The sequence below is a fragment of the Emydura macquarii genome, unplaced genomic scaffold (genome assembly GCF_026122565.2).
Source record: "Emydura macquarii macquarii isolate MOO-44397 ecotype Brisbane River unplaced genomic scaffold, CSIRO-AGI_Emac_v2 contig_2184, whole genome shotgun sequence".
NCBI lineage: Eukaryota > Metazoa > Chordata > Testudines > Chelidae > Emydura > Emydura macquarii.
This window is the reverse complement of record NW_027132321.1, coordinates 708,741-730,356: the sequence shown is the minus strand read 5'-3', so window position 1 is coordinate 730,356 and position 21,616 is coordinate 708,741. Positions and strand designations below refer to the sequence as shown.

Sequence of the window (21,616 nt, the reverse complement as noted above, 5' to 3'; positions counted from 1 at the left end):
TTCAAAACGTTGCTTTTCAAAAAGGTAACAAGACAACCTCCAAGAGATCTAGCAGTTCCCATGTTTCAGACATGATGTTTTCTGACACAGTGGGAGGAGGGGCACCTAGTAAATAAAGACTGTAACTTCTAAAAATGGAGATCAGTGATCTGACAGACCAGCATGTTCCTCCAGAGGAATTTATTACTCTCTGCCCTAGGCATATGACAGCCTGCCCACCTGAAGGATATAACCACAGGGCAGTACAGCTCAGACCCAGCTGGGGCAGGGTGGAGAGAGAATGGGATCTGCAATAAACGAGGAGCCCGGCAGAGCTGGCAGGCATGTGCACACAACTGCCTCCCTCTCCACTACGCTTGGGGCATCATCATCGGTGGAGTTTAAACCCTTGGTCTTCAGTGCTAAAAGTACGAGACCCGACCACTTGTGCTAATGGAGTAACTCCGTTAGCCAGCAGCAATAAGCAACTCTTATTTACTGACACAGAGCAGCCAGCAGAGGGGGACAAAGACACACTCTCCTGGTGTGGGTTGGCTACACAATCTGTCCGTTTAATGTGCATAGACAGTGCGTACAATATGGAGGCACAAGATCGGCCTAGATCTCAAACCGTCTGAAGGCCAGCGTGGCGCCTCGGCAGCAGATACTCACAGTTGTCGCGTGCTGAATATCTTTCCAGATGGAGGTTTCCCGGGAAAGGTCTGAGGCCTCAAACAGGTTGTCTAAGATAACTTCCCCTATCATGTCATGCCTGGAGAACCTGTCGAAGTCAAAGACACTCAGGTGCAGTTTCCTGCTGGTCAGCTCCTCATAGGGCACAGGGAAGTGGAAGGACTCATCAAAGGTGGGGTTCAGAGTCTTCCTGTGAACTCGTGTCTGGAATTTGCACTTCCTGTCGGGCAGGAGATAGATCTTGACGTAGGGGTCTGAGCTGCCGCAGAAATCCTTTGCCGGCAGGTCAAAGGCCTTGAGGATCCGCACAATCAGCGTCTCATTCTCATAGTCATATTTGAGGGTGAAGTTTATTTTCCCACAGGTTTTTGCTGCCTCCTTCTTGGGGTCCTCCGAGTCCACAGACTTTTGCTTATAGAGCTCTGGCTTAATCCTGCCAATGCAGGTTGGCTGCTCAGCCACAAGTGGGAGCTCTGTGCCATAGTCCACGCTGGACACGTGCATCTGCCGTGGCAGGTGCCTCTTGAAGGAGATGTGCCTGCAGAAGGAGGAGAGGACAGTTGTACACCTTGCTGGGAGGCATTTCCCTTGCTCGCTCCCGCAGGCTAACCCAAGCAGAGCAGGGGGATGGGAGAACAAGTGGAACAGGTGCTCCTGCTGTCTGTGGGTTATGTGCTATGGACATTGGAGGGATGTTTTCTGATGGTTCGTTTCCTGGATCTTAAATGGAAACAACCCAGCCTAGAGGTCCCAGCTCACCTCTCAACACAGAGCATGTGTTGGAGATTGCAGATCCCAGAGAACATAAGCAGAACCAGGCTCCTTACAGTCCTCCTTTGCTTTCCTTCCATGCCCCTGCTACACACGAGAGCAAATACACAGTGTCCAGGAGAACCCACAGCCCCACGACTCTCCTGCCCTTTTCCATTGCCAGACCCTAGCATTAAACTTCCTTCACCGTAGAGATTCATAGAGCTGTGAAAGCCAGGAAAGCAGACAGAACGAGCTAGGATGGCTGCATCTGGGCCCCTGCTACACCCAACCCTCCTCAACAGCCGTTAGTCAGACAGTGACACAAGCAGCCCCAGCAGGCTGGGTCCTGCCGGCTCCCGCTCCAAGCTAGCCTCAGCATTAAAAGTGTTTCATGCTACTTAAAATGCATTTTTCATGTTTCACTTTGAATGGAAGGTGCGAGTTCAGAGATGCCACACAAATTTAACAATACAGAATCTCAAAGTGTCTCCTGCTGGGATCCTTGCTGCTGTTATTCACTTCTAACCGTCTCTGAAGGGTTGGAAAATCCCACCCTTGGTGATTTGTGAGACTCTCTTGTAATGCTCAGTTCTTCCTTTTACTTTTTAGCTAGAAACTGAAAACTAAAGGAGTCCCCATTCCCAGACTGAACACCCAGAGCCCCACCCCAACACCTGCCTCACTCCCAGATCTGGGAATGCACCACACAAGTGCTGCGTCTTCTCAGATGCTGCAAGCTGCCCGGTGGGGTGTGAGAGGTAGTGTGACAGCAGGGCAGGATTTTCCTGGGGGCAGTAAGATACTTACTGCTGAATCACTGGGGCTCATTACACTTACCCTGACTACAAGGGGGTGGGGGGAACCCCTCTGGCAGAGGGACCTATGGACCCTAGGAGCATCCAAGGCAAGGGAGAAGGCTGAAACTGGCGCTCTTGTAGCTTGGGTTTGGAATGACCCTTCTGGTAATAAACTAGCCCCCCAGAACAGGTGCAGGGAAGGGCTACTACGACGATAAGGAGAATGGAAAGCTTAACCTACCAGAGGAGACTTAAAGGGCTTGGCAACTTCAGCCTAGCGACACCACAGCTGATGGCACATGATCGCTGTCCAGACATGTGCTGGGGGAAGCCCCCAGGAGGGAGAAGCACCATTTAAGTTAAGGACAACGTGGCGCAAGAACAAATAGGGATAAACTGGCCATAAATAAGTACAGACGACATTAGAAGCTGGTTTCTAACCGTAGAATAGCGGGGGCAAGTGAGCCACGCAGCTTTAAGATGGTTCTTCTCAATACGTTCCTGAGCAGGGCTGCATGCCATAGCAGGGGACTGGACTCAGCGATGCAGTGGCTAGGGGGAGTTTTGACTCTGCAGTGAGCATGCCATAATTGTCTGGAGCTGGGGGGGATTCCACCAGTCCAGAGGAGGGGACGGAATTAAAACGTCTGCCTGGTATGCAGACGCCACAACGCTGAGCACTTTGGAAATAAATCCAATAATCACCCCCGCTCCAGCACTTGTCTCTGCTCCCTAGAGGGTCTTTTCCACTATGCAAATCTTGGAACCCTGGGTCAGTTCTGTGTGTGTTGCAACAAAGGCCAATGTGCTGCATTTCTTGTAGGTTCATACATGAGTCTTCTGTGCAGTTCCATACCTAACATACACCTGGTGAAGGCGCAAGAGGGAGACGAGTGACTATCACATATCACAGGATTTCTCCTCTAACTCTCACACTCAGGCTGACTGAGCTTTTACCTTCTCTTGTGAATGAAAGGTGCTGTAGAAGCAGAATGTGTGCGTGCACAACACGTGTGCGTGCAGAGCAGGGGGTTCTGTGCAGGTGCACAGTTTGTGTGTGCACACACTGTGCATGTGTGATGTGTGTGTGTGACTGAGCTGCCCAGAAAGCAATGCAATTCAGCCAAAGACAACACATGGCATAATTCCAGCTGTCATCAGATTAGTTTTAATTCCCCTTCAAACAGGAGACTGTGGTGGGTGTCCTGTATACGGTGTGACAGTACTAGCAGCTTTCTGAGCAGCAGCTGCCCCCTCACTGTGTTGTGGCCAGCACTATAGGCAGAAGGGCTGGAATACAGCCAGGGAGCCTGGACTCAACTTCCTGCCCTAGTTTCACACACTCTGGGAGAAGGTTCCCTATTTCCGGATTCTCCTCCAGACAGCCTCCTGCCAGCAGGAGGTGGGCAGCTGCCGCCAGGGTCCCAGCCCCGCACCTCCCTAGGGATAGCCTGCATAGGCCTTAGGGCTGCGGCTGGGGCAGCCCTGAGGCACTGATCAGGAGCTCTGGCATGCAGCTACTCCCATGCCTGTGCAGTGAGTGACCTGTCAATTCCATTTATCTAACTATCCCGGCTTTGAGCCAGAGAAGCAAGGAGAGCTCAAAGGGGTCTGATTCTATCTGACAATACACCATGTCACGGATACTCCTGTTTGCCTGTGTGTGTTGTAACAAAATTAAAGTGGCCACAAGCATATTGACAGCTTGACACAATGAGGTCGAGTTACAGTAACAGGGTTTGAAGCTTTTACTTTAAATCAAGGGCCCAGAGTGAGATTGGCTTTTAATACAACAACTGGTTCAAAACCAAGCAAAACTTTGGGAAACACTCCAGCATGTAGGTGGGAGTGTTTCCTTCAGCCCCGCTGAGTACATCTGCCTCAGGCTCAGTGAAATAGTTCTTACATGTTGAACAAATAATTAAGAAGACCTAAGGAGGCCGGTTGCTAGAGACGAGAGGAATGCGTTATCACACATTCACAATATCAGAGAGTACTGAGCACAGGGTAGAAGTATCCTCTGGTGTGCAAGTCGGACATGTCAAGTAAAGACCCTAAAGTGATATTGATTCCTTGTGAGTTAGTTAATAGCCACTTTGGAAAGTCTGACTTCCGATTGCTGTGCTCCATGACTGATCAGATGGAATACACCATCCAGGGTAAACCTGAACATGGAGAACCCTCCCATTACACAGTATTGCCATTCTTGTGGAATTCTCTGGTTTGGATAGACATAGGAGGTGGGACGCTGCCTTAGAATAAGAAAGTTGAAGTTCAGGCTGTAGTTAGTTTGCTGTTTTTTAGGGCCTCTCTCTAAAGCTGGGCAGACACTAGAAACAATGGTTCACTTTTATTGGCAGGTCAATGCCATTTAAACGGTGTTTCTGTCCACTGCTCCTTTATGGAAAGGCACCATCTGGCAGACGCAGCAGAAGCCATTTCCATGGAATAGTGCAGTGAGACCAGTCTGGGGAGAACATGGGGCCAGGACCTACATGTGGGAAAAATAACTGAGCAGCCTCTGCCCACACACCATGTCAATGGATACCTACAGCATCTCTAATCTTCTCTGGGTTTGCTGGGCAGGCTCTCACTCTTCTGCAGCCTTTGGTCAAGATTATGGTACCTTCTGTTCATTCAGGATATGACATCACAAAATGGGGACTGATCCACCTTCTCCCTGAGAAACCCAACCTCCCCCTAACAGCTGCTAACTCCATCCTTGACCATCTACTGGAAGAGTGGACAAATGGCCTTTCACCAATGGCCAACACCAACGCAGCTCCACCTCCGGCCACCAGGAGGTGCTGTATTAACAATGAGACCTACATCTCTCCGAAGTGTGGGGCAAAACCATCTCTTTTTGCAGCCTCATGCTAGGGAACATTGAATACGAGCCTGAACTTGAGTCTCTTGCTTTAAAGCACTAGCAGTCTGCAAGGTGCGGGGTGTCTGAGATGGACACCACACAGCGTGCTAAACGAAAGGCTCCCGCTCATCATCCGATTTAGTGGGGGCTGGTCCTGCTTTGAGCAGGGGCTTGGGTTAGATGGCCTCCTGCGGTCCCTGCCAACCCTCGTCTTCTACGAGTCTATGATTTAAACTAAAAAAACATCATTTCAGCCAAGCACGCGGAGCTGATCTGCATGGACACATGCTATCTGCACAGTGAATAGAACACAGCATTGCCCTTACCTGGTGGAAGATGCGGGCTCCGTCGTTTGCCTCTGTATCCGTGTGTGACGCATAACGTGGTCTTTCATGGACATCTGGACCTCTGCTGGGATATCCGGCGAGGTGTGGCTGATCTTCACAGCTGCCTCCAGGAAGCCTATTGTGCCTGTGTCCTTTAGCTTGTCTGCCATGGTCTCCTTACTGTAGTCCACCTCGCTCTGGGAGACAGCAGGGTTAGAAGAAACGGTCTTGTTCCTCCAGGGCACCCAGCACAGCTTCCAAAAGAGAAAGAGAAAAACTGCCACCAAGGCGAGTCCACACACAATAACTATCACCGAAAGGAGGCTGATGGAGAGCTCTATAGGGCAGGAGAGGTGACAGTGACATACAGGGGTGGGGGAAACAGGAGGGTCAGGAAGGGAGAAAAGAAAAGAAAAGAATGGTTGTGAGAAACTGTAAGGTAAAATGAAAAGATGGTCCAAGATGGCTCATCTTGTGCTAACCCAGGTCCCTTTGCAGTTCTGTGAGTGACAGGTGAACACGTACACCATTCCCCTACCGAGTGAGGGACTCAAACTGTCTCTGCAGGAGGCGCAGTGACAAAAAGGGGGGCTGCAAAGCACAGCAGAGTCCATGGCGATCTCTGCTGTGAATGGTTAAGAACACTCAGAAATATTTAGTGGTGAAAATAATCTTGATCTAGTTAATTGGTTTGGTCAAATATTTAGTTCACACACTTCCCTTCATGTCCCTACCAGGCTGACCAGCCTTAAGCCAAACTGGAGAACTGCAGTGGGACTGAGCTTTAATAAGCCACCATGGAAATGCACTTTTCTGCTGTTGTAGCAGAACGTGCCTTTCGCTGCAAAACACAGGCTCTCAGATATTAAAAATATCTACCACCATGATTGTGAATGCAGGATTATTACTGGACTATTGAAGTGCACCTTCCATCCAGCTGTGCTCATATAAAGTAAAAACCACAAGCTGCTGACACAGTGAAGTCAAATATAGAGGGAGATTTTACAGAAAGCATTACATATTCTCCCCCACATTAAACAAACCAGACAAGCCCAAAGTGAAAGCTGACACTGTCCTCTGGCTTTTTGGTCACTTTCCCCTTATATGTTGTAAGTTTCAGGTTTTAAAAGCTCTTCTCTGGAGAGGGAAGCGGCTTCATAGCCTTGGTGGGAAGAATCATGGAATAAATAAAGAGCATGTACATGATATGGGGTTTAATATGATCACACTATCTCAGAACAGGATAGGACAGTTTATTTTTGGCAGCATATTAATGGACAGTGCATTGATATAACATCATAGGAAAATTCCTCCCCATAACCTAGATGCCCCCTGGAACCATGGCACATACGAAGAAGAGTCTGCCCCCACAGAACTGATGTTTGCACTGGATCCAGTGCCTGCTGGGAGAGCTGAGTTAGGTCTGTGCACTGAGTTGCAGAGAACAGTATTGGTAGTTTTGGATTTAAGTAGCAACTGCAAATTCCCTTGCCTAGCTGTGCATCTTGTATTAGTAACCATTAATGCTGCCCTCCTGGCGCTAGCCAAGACTCACAGGTACAAAATGGGTAACAGAAAAAGGGAAAAACGTCAAATGTTCCAAACTGTAGTCTGAAGTGAAATTGTGCGCCGTTGTCCTATGTCTGTACAGACACTCAGGCCATGAGTTGACATGCAGAAAATAAAGCTCACACTGTCAGTACCCAAAGTTCTCAAAAACCTGGGATGCCACAGTATTTTTAAGGTATTTACAGAGCTAAAATTCACACACCAAATACAGAAACCCCAACCAAGCCCTCGAGTTACTAGGAGGAAAATCCCAGATGCCACCTGCTGAAAGTTCAAATCATCTGGCATGAAGTGTGACTGAGAAGATCCATTGGTCACCTGCCTACTTTTCCCATACTGCACTGTGGGGCTGATTCGGAGCTCCTTGCCCAGTTCTCGCACTTACTTCACCCGGAACCGAACCTGCCTGAGCAATGTCAGGTCCTGTTCTGCCAAAGTGCTCCGGCAGCACAACATGGACCAGCACAATGCAGCTCAACCCACTCTATGAAGCAAAGAGACGGGGCTTTCACTGGTCGGAACCATCCTTGTGAGAGCAACAGTAGTTGTGGCCATGCCTGGGCAGGACTTTCCCTCCCTTCCAGGCCAGGTGTTAAGGGAAGAGCCGGAAAGATGGAAAGACAGGGTGAGATGGAGGGGAAGGGGAATATACAGAGCTCGTTAATAAGCTTAAAAAGAAACAGGAGTGGCGCGTGACTGCAGACAGAACGAGGCAAAGGCTGAAGAGACCATCCTCACGTGAGGACATGACACAGAGGCAGCCGGATGGGGGACAGGAGAGTTGGGGCTGGCCCCAGTTCAGGAGTGGTTATTTTCTGCTAGCACCAAGAATTCAGAGACCATGCTGCTTTCCAACTAGCCATTACAACCGTGCCTCTTCAAGAGCTAATCCCAGCATGCCAGCCACATCTGCTTACAAGCGCAACCTGCTGAGAGGCAATGGATTTAGAGGGACAGAGCTTGGCCCCATTCAGGCCAGCACTTAAGCATGTGCTGACTTTTCGGTTCATGCTGAAATGTCATAGATTTACAGTTAACCGTGGGTTTACGGGTCTTCCTGCCATCCCTGCTCTGGTACTGTCGAGTGGCCAGACGGCAGATGGGAGTCCCCAGCTGGTAAAGAGGTTGCTGTGACCCCCTGAGGGCCCTGCATAGGACGCATACAAGGCCCATGACTGGGCTCCACAGCCAACAAGCAAAGATTACAGCAACGCTCCTCTACCCTGGCGCCAGAATCCGGGTGTCACAGCCAGCTCCCCACTCAGCCATCCCGAGGGATCCCAGCGGCAGTCTGAGGAGGTGGACAGTCACTAGTCAATGACATGCCTGTGTATAAATCCCATTCCTAGTAATGAAATTAGGCCCGGACTCACAGCCGGATCCATTCCCACTGAAGTTAATGGAAGCCTCTCCATGGCCTGGGGAGGAAGTTTGGATCAGGCCCATAGGAAGGACAACACACAGCTCTTTTCCCTCTGCTCTCACTCCTGGCTGTTTTACTGCTTTAGTTAACACGGTATTAGGGCGTTTAAAGAAACAGACTGTCTCTGTGCCGAAGGAAGGCACAGAGCAAAATGTTACCTTGGATAAAGGAGCCTGTTTATTGCTGGTCGAGACTGAAGTGCATTGGCAGGAATTTGTTTATTTGCCTTTTTTGCAATCTGCATAACTGTATGTAACTTTCCAATACTGTTTGCACTATGCCTGGATCTGGATAACGCCAACAACTTCTCACTTTCATGAGCTCTCAAAGGTTCCGAGTTCACCCCAAAACTGCAATTTAAAAATAAAATCACTCAAAGACTGTTCTTATTAGGCAGCTGAGCCTTTATCAGACAGACAATCTAGGCAGCTCACATCTGTTCTTCCTTGTAGCTGTTATAGAAATAAGCCTTGAAAATGGTTCTCACCGTAAAATACAAAGTCTTTCCATGAATACTAGTCCCTTTGATTCTAGGTTTTACTTCAGCGCTAGGCATAATTAGATCTTTGATGTTAAAGGCTGGGGGTGGAGAGGATGGGGGTGGAAGCTATAAAACATGAAGGGGATTTAAATTTTCATCTTGACAAAACACCTGAATCTAAATATGAAATGAAGAAATCACTTCTCTTGTGTAATAAGGTAGTAAATTGTCTAGGAACCTGTTCATATTGTTAGCCTTTACACAACTGCTAAATTGAAATAAACAACTCTCAAACAAGTGTCATACATACACAGCGGGATATCTGTACAGCAGTAAGATAGCTCCACTGATGAGAGAGAAACCTCTTCAGGAGATTCTGCTTTTTGTGATTCCCAGGGTTCAATGTATGTTCATTATATTAATGTCTAAGAGATGCAGCCTCATTGCACTATCTATTTAGGTCTGCAGCCTGTCTAGGAGAGCAGGGAGCTTCTTAGCTGCCCACAGGTTAGTTGCCTTGAAGGTGGTGTGTTAAAGCAGCCAGTGAGTGAAGGAGGAGGGTAGGGTGAGGAGAACAAATGCCAACCTCCGAATACTGGAAACCTCCTGCACTCAACTACTCTTCTTTGCCAGCCCCATGGAAAGCCCATGTCTGAAACAGAGTGTACAGTTGATCTTATTCAAGCCATTGCAACCATAGCCTAGGGAGAAGGGTGTATCACAGGCTGGTGAGTGAATGGGTTGTGTCTCATTTAATAATGAATAGAATAGCAAAAGACAGATGGTGGCACTTTCTAGGAGACTTGGCTAATTGTGTTCTCAACACAGCAGAGTTCAGAGACACCACTTTACTGTATTCTGAGCTAAGTCCTATAATTTCTCCCAGGGTTCTCAGTGTCCAACAGTTTTGTAAGAAAACATAAGGAGCCGGGCTGTTTGAAAGTGTGTTTCTATTGCTCCTTTTCTGGCACTTTCCTTTGCAAATGGTTTATGAAATGAAAGAAATGGTGTCACTACAGTTCCTTCAAATCCTTGTCTGAAGTCTATAGCACACACACACACACACACACACACACACACACACACACACACACACACACACACACACACACACACACACACACACACACACACACAATTTGCATCCACAACAAGGAGTTACATGAGGCACATCCCCTGAAAGCATCTGTATCCTTATTACTATCATTCCAATGATTAGCAACACAAATGAGGGTTGAAGGGATAAAGAACACAGGACATTTGTTGCTGGCACTGCCCTAACCCTTAGGGCAGCAGCAGAAGTACCCATCAGCAGAAACGAGAGAGCAAATCCGCAGACAGCTCATCTCGAAAGACGATTTGTGAATGGAGTGACAGGAAGTTTAAAAGAGTTACAAAATCCAACTGCCCAACACGGATGCATTCGGGACCAAGCTGCTTGTTGCGCTCACCTTTAATCAAGCGCACGGTCAGTGCTTAGCAAATACTACATCATAATCCCTTGCCGTAACGTGCAGCCCCTTTCTTTGATTATTTAAACGACAATCTCTGATGCTGTAAGGGAAGGAAGCAGAACTGCAATGCAGAATCTATCACTGATGAAAGTTTCCTGCAACCCAGCTACTTCCTACTACAACATTTCTGTTTACGCCATGGAATTATGTAGCATGCACAAACCAGCTAACACACCACAGCTATTAATGAAACGCTTCAGAAACGATCACTCATCAACTCTGAAAGCTTGGTGTCCACGTGCGATGGATCCACACTTCCCCTTGCTGAGCTGACGTTCACAAGACACAAGACGGGATCTAGGGATGCTTCGATGTATGAGCTCTGAAATCCTTCCTCAGGCAGTTCACATAAAACAAGAGAAAGAGACGGAGTTTACAGATGTATTAAAGAGTCTGCCTCAGAGAAACATCGGCTTGTTTGAAGAGGACACTGGATTTACCACACTATTCAATCGATGGAGTTGGACCATAACTGATTCCCTGCGTTTTAAGCTGGAGCTGTGAAAAGATCAGGTACTTCAAAATGTGCATTGGGCCAACTTGTGTTGGTGAAAGAGCCAAGCTTCTGAGCTTGCACAGAGCTCCTCTTCAGGTCACCTGAAGAAGGACTTTGTGTCGCTCACAAGCTTGCCTCCGTCACCAACAGAAGTTGGTCCAACAAGAGCTATTTCTCCCCCACCCTGTCCCTCTAATATCCTGGGACCAGCAGGGCTACCAGCCTGCACGTTACCTAACTTCTGAACACTGCATGTCTTACCTTTTCAACGTCCTTCCCTGCACCATAAAAATCAGCTAATTCCTTGGCTAACTCACTCCTGGCCAGGGCCCTGAGGACAGGGATATTCCTGCCATCAGAACAGGGGGTGGGTGCCCCAGGAAGACTCCTCAGGAGAGGCAATGGCGACAAGAGGACACTCCAGCCTGTTCGTTAATAATGTCCTGCCACACGCAGCACTTCAGAGCTGGCTTTCAGGGGAGACGAGGGCTGGCCGGTCTGACAACAATGAAGCAGGGCTCCTCCTGACACAAAGCACAGCAGTAGTCGTCCAGCCATTTGCTTTGGCTTAAACAATTCCCCAACCACACGCGCTAATTCCCTGGCGTCTTTCCTCTCTTCCAGCACTTGCTGGGCTGCCAAGCAAGCATGGGGGAGACTAGCAATGTGCTGCTGTCTGAGAAATCTGCAGCTGAGAGAAATTCTAATGTTTCCCCTTAGAAATGACAGTGAATTATGAATTAAGGCAAACTACTGATCTGCCGTCATGACATTTCATTATTGGGGAGGCAGGACTGCACAGCTCCAGAATGGTTTCAGCAATTCATCACTAGGCTCTTCTCTTACTGGGCTATCGCTAGCCCAAATTATCCAGGTCCCTTGTGCGGGACTCCTGTAGGCCTGCACGCGTGCCCTAACTGTGAAAACCTGAAAGTGCGTAAGATGCTGTTGCTGACAAACAGAGAGCACAAAGCCACCCACGTTAAGTGACACAAGAGGAGTGAAAATTCACTACCTGTCAATGTCTTTTCTCAGCAGTTTGCTGGGAGCAAGAGGACATTCCTCCTCACACACGCTCACACTCTCGCTCTGCATCATCTTGGACCTGCTTTTATTATTTTTTAAAGGGGGCAAGGGAACGGTTTATTTGCTGGAGAAAGGCAGGTGGTACCTAGGAAGCTGCTGCTAAATGAGTGTTTATCACTGTTGATGCAGTTGGAGGAACAGTTCAACATCAGAGACAGTGACTCAATGTCTTTGATCTCCCACACCTGCATCTTGACACCAAGGAAACTAATGACTCAGATGAGTCCTCTGCAACAACGAAAAGCTGTCTGGATCAGCTCATTGCAGAGTCACCACTCTGCTCGCCTGCACACGTAGCTGTCACTTTAAGAGAGCAGCTAAGGAGAGAGGCCAGAGGTATGCAGTCAGGAGCGGAGTGTGATCCTGTGAGGACAGCTGCAGCCACCCAAGGAATTGTGACTGGTGCAGAGAGCTTCCTGTAGGCCCCTTGCACTTAGGGTCTCTGCAAGGAGGTGGCCACTTTCTGCTGTTTCTGTAGAGGACCTAGGAAGCTCTAGCCACTCCGCAGACCTCCACCGTCCAGCTGTCAGATGGGGCTGCCTGCCCCAGAGACTGACCTCAGAGCAGACAGTCCATCCCCACCCAGACACAAACCAAACCAAGCATCATGAATCACGTGTTGCTCTTTGCAGAGCTTGGAGTGGCTTCTTTGAGTCTGCTGCCCAGGATGGAGCGCAAGAGAAGTGGCTCACTCAATATGTCCCACTGACATGGTGGGGAAAAACCCTGATGCAAAAAAACCCACCACACAAACCTAGTCTTCCAATGACCTCCCAAAATCCACCACGTGGCCGCTCTCATCTACCTGCCCTCCACACTCAGCCAGCGACCTAGCTGGGAAGTACACATGGCATGCTGTTGCAAGAGCCATTTCCATTTTCAGCAACATCTGGCGTCTGGATCCAGGTTTGCTAACGGCTGCTGAGAAGGCATCACATCAACATGCCACCATTTGGCCAGGCCTGACCCTTGGGCCATGGCACACGTGCTGTGGTGTCAGTCCTGGAATGGGAATGCCAGTTTACACAAAGGGATTTTGGAGACCTTGGCAGAGATGGAGATCAGCCATTCTGGTGACTGAGGCCAGGAAAAACTAGGGGGCTGAGATTGCCTCCAAAAAGCCAAGGAATACACAGCAGCAAGTCCAGAGCACCTCCGAGCATTCTCCAGGTCATCAGGAAATGGAGCACGATCGGCTTCAGCCATAGTATGCACTACACAACACAACAGTGCCTGGCAGTGTCAGAAATAGGGAGCATCAACCCTGAGATTGGGGAGAGCCACGCAAGGGCCATTGCCCTCCCCATCAGGGACAGGGAATGGAATCAGCCCGCATGGGAGGCAGGGACCTGTTTCAGAAACGTGCATCAAGAGGGCAAGGATGAGTGCAGGTCATCCCTAGGATCTCCAGTCGAGCCCTAGGTAACCTGGGGTAATGTTTGGTTGGAGGCTCATGCATTGAAATGTGCTGTAAATAAATCTGTTGTGGAAACATACTATAGAATGTAATGAGTTTAAGCCAACAGAGACCTGCAGGAATGTAACAGGGTTCTATAGAAACGCTGCTAGAAACTTAGAAATGAACAGGGAATGATTTCTCTTCTCTAGTTATTTTTAGCCATCTCAGAGAATTACATTCCTGTTATTGATTTCTATAGTAAATCCTACAGGATTTACTCAAAAGGAAAAAAAAAGCAACCAACCTCTGGAAAGGTTACCATTTTCTATTACATCTTGCGGGCTTTTTCCAGCAGGGGTCCTCTGGAGGTGAGAGGGACCCCGTGGGCACACAAGACAGTTTGGAGAATTCCACCTTCAGTGCAAAAAGCAAGCCTGTGATATTTGCCAAGGCAAGGGAGAGACCTTTGTTAAGCTTGTCAAACCACCCCCATCTAGTCCCAATGCCTTCTGAAGACCTTGAAAGCAGCTCATTAATAAAATGCTCCATTTTGTTTCATCTTGGATGAAAACATGTTAGGAAAATACGATGTAATTGAAATGCAGTTTTTATGTTCCAGGTGATTTTATGTTCCCCAGGCTTGAGTTACCAATGGAGATAATTAGCAGAGTCCAAACAGAAAGAATTAGCGCTACTGACAAAGCCATGACCACAACAGTCTATTCACCACAAGACAATGCTGGGCTAATTATGGCAACACTTACTTGTTACTTTGAAGTAGCTTTCACAATCAGTAAGAAGATTCATAGCGAATTCTTAGTCTGATGTGAAGAGTTCTACTCAATATATCACTAGCTATAATTTAGATTTTCATCCACCCTCCCCGACAGAGAAAATACATGTGGTAGCTCACACAACATTGTAGCATCTATGGGTCCTTCCAGCCATGTGGGAAACTGTCACCGTGTATTGTGGGCTGCCCACATGCCTCCCAGGGAATTGTGGGATGCCTACTGCCTGTGCAACACACTTTTGCCAATAAAACTGGACTCTGTGTGGACACAATGGGCCGGCACAACACGCTGAGTGTGACGTACGCTGCGGAAATAGTTTTGTTGGGGACACTACACTGACTGAGCTTTTGCCAGTACAATTCTCTAGGTGGCCTTGGACTCTGTGTTGAGTGAGAGCGAGCCAGCATCTCTTGGGAATGCTTCTCGCCTGGTAACTTTGCAAGCAGCCCAATGAGAGATGCAAAGTCTTTGCACCAGGAGTGGGTGTAGCTAGCACATTCCCAGTCAAGATTTTCTTTCAGATGAAGAAATGGCTCTGAGCTATTCTGGGGTGGGAGAGCCATCTACTTAGGACCAACAGACTCTGTGGTTTCACTGTGGGAGGGTAAGAAGAGTGAGAGGATCACACATTTCCTTTTAAGAAATCACTTCAGAGGCCTTTGCCTTAATGTGACTCCAAAGCATTTGGATGCTTTCAAATCAATGAGATTAATCAATAATGATCAAAACAGTTAGCACAAGACAGCACTTTTTAGCCTCCCAGCTCTGCAAAGACATGAATTAGTCTTCACAAAGACCTGTCAAGTGACTTTTGATGGCACAAGTGATTACAAAGATGTTCTGCTGCTATGGGCAGACCATGCGGGACATACACTGACAGGGGATTTAATTCTTTTTCCACTAAGAAGCACCAGCAATACAAATCTGAAAAGATGGACTTCACAAGGTGCACAGAAGGAACTACTGGGAATCTCAGGCACTAATGGGTTAACAAAAGATAAGAGGCTCACACTGTATTAATCTGGGAAGCGAAAGGTAGAGGGTCTGCCATTAAATCTCAACTTACACAAAAAACATTCACCATCATAGTTCTGCCTTGTGACCTGTGCAGAGACACCCAAAGAAGCAGGAAAAATATGGGACAGAAACAGAATTTCAACAAGAGTAACAGAACAGCACACGGAGGAATGGCAATCACAGACCATCTCTCTTCGGAAACCGGAACCCAGCTCGGAAGTGGCTCTGGAAACTCAGAGGGGGGGATCAAAGCAATGAGAAAGGAAGACCTCTTTTTACTTATGAATCAGGAGTTCCAGCTCCATGCCCTGCGAAGGGCCAAGTCAGGGTGAGAAGCACCCACTGAACAGGCCATGTTCTCTGGGTGTTGGTAAGGTATGAAAATATCTCCAGAACCTTCTTAAACTATAGGGGTCATTTGTAACTGTTGCTTCAAAGTCTAACTGCAGCTGATTTGCTTTTCACAAGCTATCTAACAGGCCAGGATGCCTGATGTGCATGTATTGTTAAGCACCAAAACTATGCTCCTTGAGAAGCAAGGCCCCATCAGACAGAGGTGAGGGTCACAAGCGATCAGGAGATACTTCATTAAGCTCTCAGCAGTTTTTAAGGAAACCGGTCAGAAAACAAATTAGGGAACAGAGAGAGCTTTCTCCTCCATCAGACATTATCTCATCTCGCATGCTGTAACAAGGAATACAAAGCGGCCTCTCACTCAATGGAGCCTCCATCTAGCAGCCACTCATGCAGCAAAGAGCATGCAATGCAAATAGATATTGTCCCACAGGTTTCCAGGTTCTGAGCCTGGTGCACTTAGTTTTCAGAATAGCCTCTGTTTACACCAGTAACTTGAACACCAGGAACAAACATCATCAGTCACTTTCTCTTTCACACAGTAGGAACAGGCAGGTAACACAGATTTATAACTCCAGACAAAGTAAGGTACTTTAAAGCCCAACCATCTGAGAAACTTGCTACTTCCTATGCCATGTCCTTATTCTCAAAGGATCAGAGCACATTTTCAAAGTTTCACTGCCTAAAGGTGAGTCTTGGTTTCAGCTTGTTCTCCATTATAGAATGAGAACTGAATCCTGCTCAGTTACCCTGGGCATCAATCCAAAGTAACTCCCTAGAAGTCAAAGCAGTTAATCTGGAGTAATCTCAGTGTAAACGAGAGCAGAATTTGGCCCAGATGGCTGGATATGAAGCCTTCTTGCAAGGCTAGTTGTTTGTAGATCTTCCGATGGCTAGCTCGCCCATCCCACAAAGGGGGGCAGCAGAAATTCTACAAGGAAAACTTCAGATCGCCTGCTAGGAGAGGCTCAAGGAACTTTTTGAAACCTGTACCTCTTCCAAGCACAACAAACTTAAGAGATTCATGCAGCGAGGAACCTCCATTCAACTTGGAGCCAGTGCATTGACCCCACCCCTCCTTCCTGTAAGCCTGGATCCCTTTGACCGATTCTAACTCCCACCCAGAAATCCGGGGGCTCTTCAGAGGATGGTCCCATGGAGAGTGGTACCTCCCTGCCACAGACCCAGTGCAAGGGCATTGGCATAGGGATGCAGAGAGTCCCCTTTGTCCCTGTTAAAGGGTGTACCACAACATTATGGAGACACCAAGCCCTGAAGTCAGCTACACCAAAGTTTCAGTTACATAGAAATGACTTCTGAAAAGTTTAATTTCCCACTACAAGATGCTCCTTCAAGGAGAGAGCTTATTGGAATGCAAAGCACCGACTTCAAATGCTGGGATGAATCACAGGATATTTTGAGAGTAATTATATAAGATTATAACATCAAAAACACCTCATTATTTCAGGCTAAGAGTAGAAACAAATTGCTTTCTACAGAGACCTTGGAGGGAGCTAGCGACTGGACCTACCCACCCACGTGCGGCTGCCCAGAGCCTAAAAGGCAATGTCATGTTTTCAGTCCAAATCACCCCTTGTTCTACAGGCAGCTAGAGTTTTTTCCACTCCCTGTAATTCTGAACGGAGGTGTTTATATAGACTCCAGTGTCTGAATGTCACTGACTCAGGGATGTGGCTTTGAGATCCTTTACATGTGTTCTAGAGCTGGTAGAAAAAGTGGAGAAGCGGCTCACTAACAAATTTGTGAAAAGTGTTATGACTTCTAGATCTGTTACTCAGAGGGTGAGATTATTCCTTCATGAATCTGGACATTGGTTTATTAAGTTTCATGAATTTCAACTTAAACTATTGTTAGGGCGCGCAAGACTTTGTAACGTGAAATCAGTATAGTTTGACAAGAGCAAGGCCCTAAAAGCGATGCTAAGCCAGAAAAGCAGGAGTTAAGACCTCTCGGGAGCAGAACCCAGACGCTGCCCTCTGCCCGACCTTAGGCCAAAGGAGGAAGTGTCTTGGGGTCTGGAGTATCCTGAGACGGCCACAGACATTTGCTAATGCTTGATAAGCTAAAAGGTCCCTATTTTAGTAATAATAAAGGAGAAGTAAGACTATGACTGAGTTCTCTTTGAAGTAAACAACTAACGTCACCTTATTCCAAAAGGTCCCTAGCTAACTACCAATAGACTACTAGCAACTAAGTGTTAAGGCCCAATCCCTACTGGGATTGAGATATACGTCATGTATTACTGGGTAAAGCTTGCTGCAAGGTGAGGGGGAAAAGGGTATATCAATCCCCCGAGAACCTCCCCAAGCGGAGACTCCCCGAGACTCCGTGGAAGCCACAGCGGATGCCTCGGCCAGGACGGTTCCCATACGTCACCCGCTTATCAGAACGAAGTATGGGTCTCCCTCGTTCTTGGTGATAAGCGTCCCTGCACATGCTTAAATAAGGCTAGCTTCTTACATCGATGGGCCCCCAGGAGTATATTGCTGCTTGTGCCGGAGCTGCAGTTCCTGTATGGGACAGGACTCCCACTCCTGTCTGTCTTTCTTATGCTATCTCAGGTAATAAATAAGCACTTTGACATCCTTTTGCCAGTGTGCTTCCATTCCGCCACCGAGATAAAAATACCGAACACTACAACTATGATTAATCCAATTGCATAATTCATCATTTCATTCAGCAAACAGACATCATACTACATGGCCTATCTGACCAGTCACAAACCACACAAAATGATTAGCAAACGATGAATAGTTTAATTCTGTCAGTCATGCTTTGGATACAATTGCAGAACTCATCTTTTTCCTCATCACTATGTTCCTCCTCTGTTGCACCATAGCACTGTACAATTGACGTCTTTTGGACTCTGGTTTGGAGTCAGGCATGTATTATGCATTGCTTAATAGGTTCCCAGTTGATAAGTGATTTTTGCACAAAATCTGTCATAATGAACATACCACCTCCAAGTGTTTGTTGTCACTATTGCCTGAGTAAATGACATGTTTCTTCTCTTGCTTGCAGCACTTCATATCCACACTTATAAATCTGCTCGCACTGATGCCCTGGATTCCAGGCTTGGGACCTGGCCACATCAGCATGACTTACCCCTTGTGATAAGCAAATTTAAGCTAAAGTAGGACGAGACAACCAAGAAATGGAAAGAGCAATGAGGAAGCATCAACCAGAATGGTGAAAGATTCATTGAACTGAGCTTGGTTCTGACCTTATTCTTGCAAGTACCCTGTTCCTTCACAAAGATATACACAAAGAAACATGGAAGTCACCACATAGCCAAATGAAAAAAAATCGGTATTAGGGTGAGAGTCAGGTCAGCTGTCCAAGATATAAAGACACATCAAGCAGTAGATATTAGCAGTGACCACAATCTTTGCATTGCTAAACTGCAATTAAAATTGAGATGATCAACTTTAAACAAAAAATGGTAAAGAAAATGATGAGTATAAAACTGAAAATAAAAAAAGAGTACTGTGAGAAATTCCACCTTGAACTGAGGAACAGATCTGAGACAGAGGAAGGTGAGATATAGCTTGATTCAGAGGGAGAATGGGCCGCACTCAAAGACAAGGTAATTCAAGCTGCAGCAGTTCCAACTGGATATAAAAAACTGACAAAGCAAGAACTGGATAAATCAAGAGATGTGGCGTCTTGTGGAGGAAAGAAAAGTACCAGAAGGAAGACTCCTGAATGCTAAGACCAAAGAACTACTGGAGAAGGCAAAGGAGGAGTATAAGAAAGCAGACAAAGGCAGTGAAAAACAAAGCAAGGAAGATAAATGGAGACATGTTGAAGACCTAGCAGCTGAAACTGAAGCTGCAGCTATGACAGAAAAGCACAGAGCTATTTACCCAGTGACTAAAGCCCAGTGTGGAAATTTCAAAACAGGACATGGGCCAATTAAAAGCAAAGATGGAAAGATTCTTACAACAGATGGCAGAACTTTTCAAAGGCGTCCTCAATGGATACACCCCAACCTCAGCCCCAGATTTTAATGCAACACGTGAACTTGATCAAGTTGACTACTACCCTCTCCTTTGCTAAGGATATTTAAACATGGTTTCCATTTCTTGTGTGAGCTACCAACCCTTTTTGTTCATGTTTCTGACTCAGGCCCAATGGCCATTAACAGAAAATTAGGCCAGTATTACAATTCTGCTCTACCATATGCTACTATTCCCCACGCCCTCAGAGGCGCTAAACCAATTCATTATTTATTTTTAATTACAGAGCAGGAACCAAAACACACATTTGTACAATTAACGGGCTAATGCAAAATGGTCTCAGTTCCTGCAGCGTATTTACATGTAGCAACTAAGTGTATTGACATCCTCCAACAGGGTGGAAAGATCCAAATCTGGTAACAACTATAGGACATGGAAACTCAAATACCTTCTTCTTCACAGATAATCTAACCATGTAGCTCCAAGAAAGTTCTCACGGACATTAACGTCCACTAGTACTGGATCTTTTCATGAGAAGACAGGATCTTCACAAGCAAAAATAAAAGGAAAGCTACTACGCCTACCTATTGGTGGCAGTTGTTCACAGGCTGTGTAGTATCTGTTCTGTAGGAAGGCAGGCAGGCAGTGCATTTGGCTGGGCAGAATAGTGGATTAGTCAGCCTGACTCCAGAGTCCTACTCCCCACTCTGACACGGATTCACTTTGTAACACTGAACAAGTTAACCTCTTTCTGCTTCAGTTTCTCCATCTGCAAGTGTAAAGGCGTGGCACCCACCTCTCAGGAGTGCCTCTTCAGCTTGGGTGCATCTACGGCCTTTTAACAGCCCCAGCCCTGGTACCAGGCCATAACCCCAGGGCTTCCTTCCACCCTCTTTGATCTGTGCAGGCCCCAGCTCTCTAGCTGGGCCTCCTAACAGTTCAGTTCCTCTTCCGGGGCTCTCTCTGTCCAAGAGTAGGCTACTTCCCCAGGGGCCTATGGGGGAGACCTGGGCCTGCCCACCACTCCTGGTCCCAGCCCAGGGACCCTAAGAATAGCAGCCACGTGCTGCCATGTCCCTTCAACTAATGGCATTCAGTTCCCTGGGCCATTTTCCCATGGCCCCCACCTTCACCAAAGCTTCACCCTTACCTCAGGGATCATCTACGCCACCTCAGGCCCAGCAGCCAGCCAAGAGCTCATCCTCACCTGCGCTGAGCTGTCTATTGCACTGCAGGGCCCTTCCGCCAGCCAGGAGCACCACACACACCTCCAGCTTCAACAAGAAACTGACTGTCCCTGGCACTGCAGCTCCTTTTATAGGGCGCTCCTGGGCCCTGACTGGCTGCTTCCTGCAGCCTCTCTGATTAGCTGCCTCCCCTGCAGCCACTCTAGGCTGCTTGGAGGACTTCTCTACTGCTCCTTTCCTGAGACCGGTGTAGCAGGACCCTGAGTACTGCAGAAGGGGGTCTCTGGGCCTGGCCCACCCCTTGACAGCAAGGTTGAGACAATACCAATCTTCCAGAGGTATTCTGAAGCTTAATTCAACCTTGTGAAGGGTGTTGAGATCCTCAGCTGAAAAGCAGTGTTATAGACACAGCACAGACAGTATCCATGCATTCATTATCATGGTATTCGCACGGATCTCGGTACTGGATTTCTATTTGTATCTGGAGGCTCATTTTTAAGACGAAGGGCTAAAACTAGCATATCCAGAAAATTGGGGACAACATAGCTCCAGAAGGCCTCCGGCTGTCTTGACATCTGACAGACCCCAGTCCAGCAAAGCACTTATGCCTGTGCATAGATTCAGTGGGATTACCTGTGTGCTTAAAGTTATGCATGTGTTTAAGTGTTTTGCTTTCACTGGATAATTGCCCTGTTCTGTTCATTCCCTCCAGAGCATCTGGCAGCAGCCACTGTCAGAAGACAGGATCCTGAGATAGAGGGACCTCGAAGCTGACTCTGTATAGCTATTGGTACAGTCTTATGTTGCTGGATAAGGCCTTAGGCGCCCTTCACTGGTATTCAGGCACTATAAAATGCATGGGATCCTGCAGTCACAGAGGACAAGGGTTGGAGGTTGTA

At 47.4% G+C, this 21,616-nt stretch overlaps 1 protein-coding gene across 1 annotated transcript in view; it reads right to left on the bottom strand.

Moving 5' to 3' along the window:
- The window catches only part of SYT6 (synaptotagmin 6), a 58,643-nt gene extending 37,862 nt beyond the window's left edge, over positions 1-20,781 (bottom strand). The window contains exons 1-3 of the mRNA XM_067558760.1: positions 20,738-20,781; positions 5,418-5,754; positions 652-1,210 (exon numbers count right to left, since the gene is read on the bottom strand). Of these exons, the coding sequence (XP_067414861.1) occupies positions 652-1,210; positions 5,418-5,587 (729 nt within the window). The 5' untranslated portion in view covers positions 5,588-5,754; positions 20,738-20,781. The remainder of the gene's footprint in view (positions 1-651; positions 1,211-5,417; positions 5,755-20,737) is intronic.
- Positions 20,782-21,616: the final 835 nt, after the last annotated feature.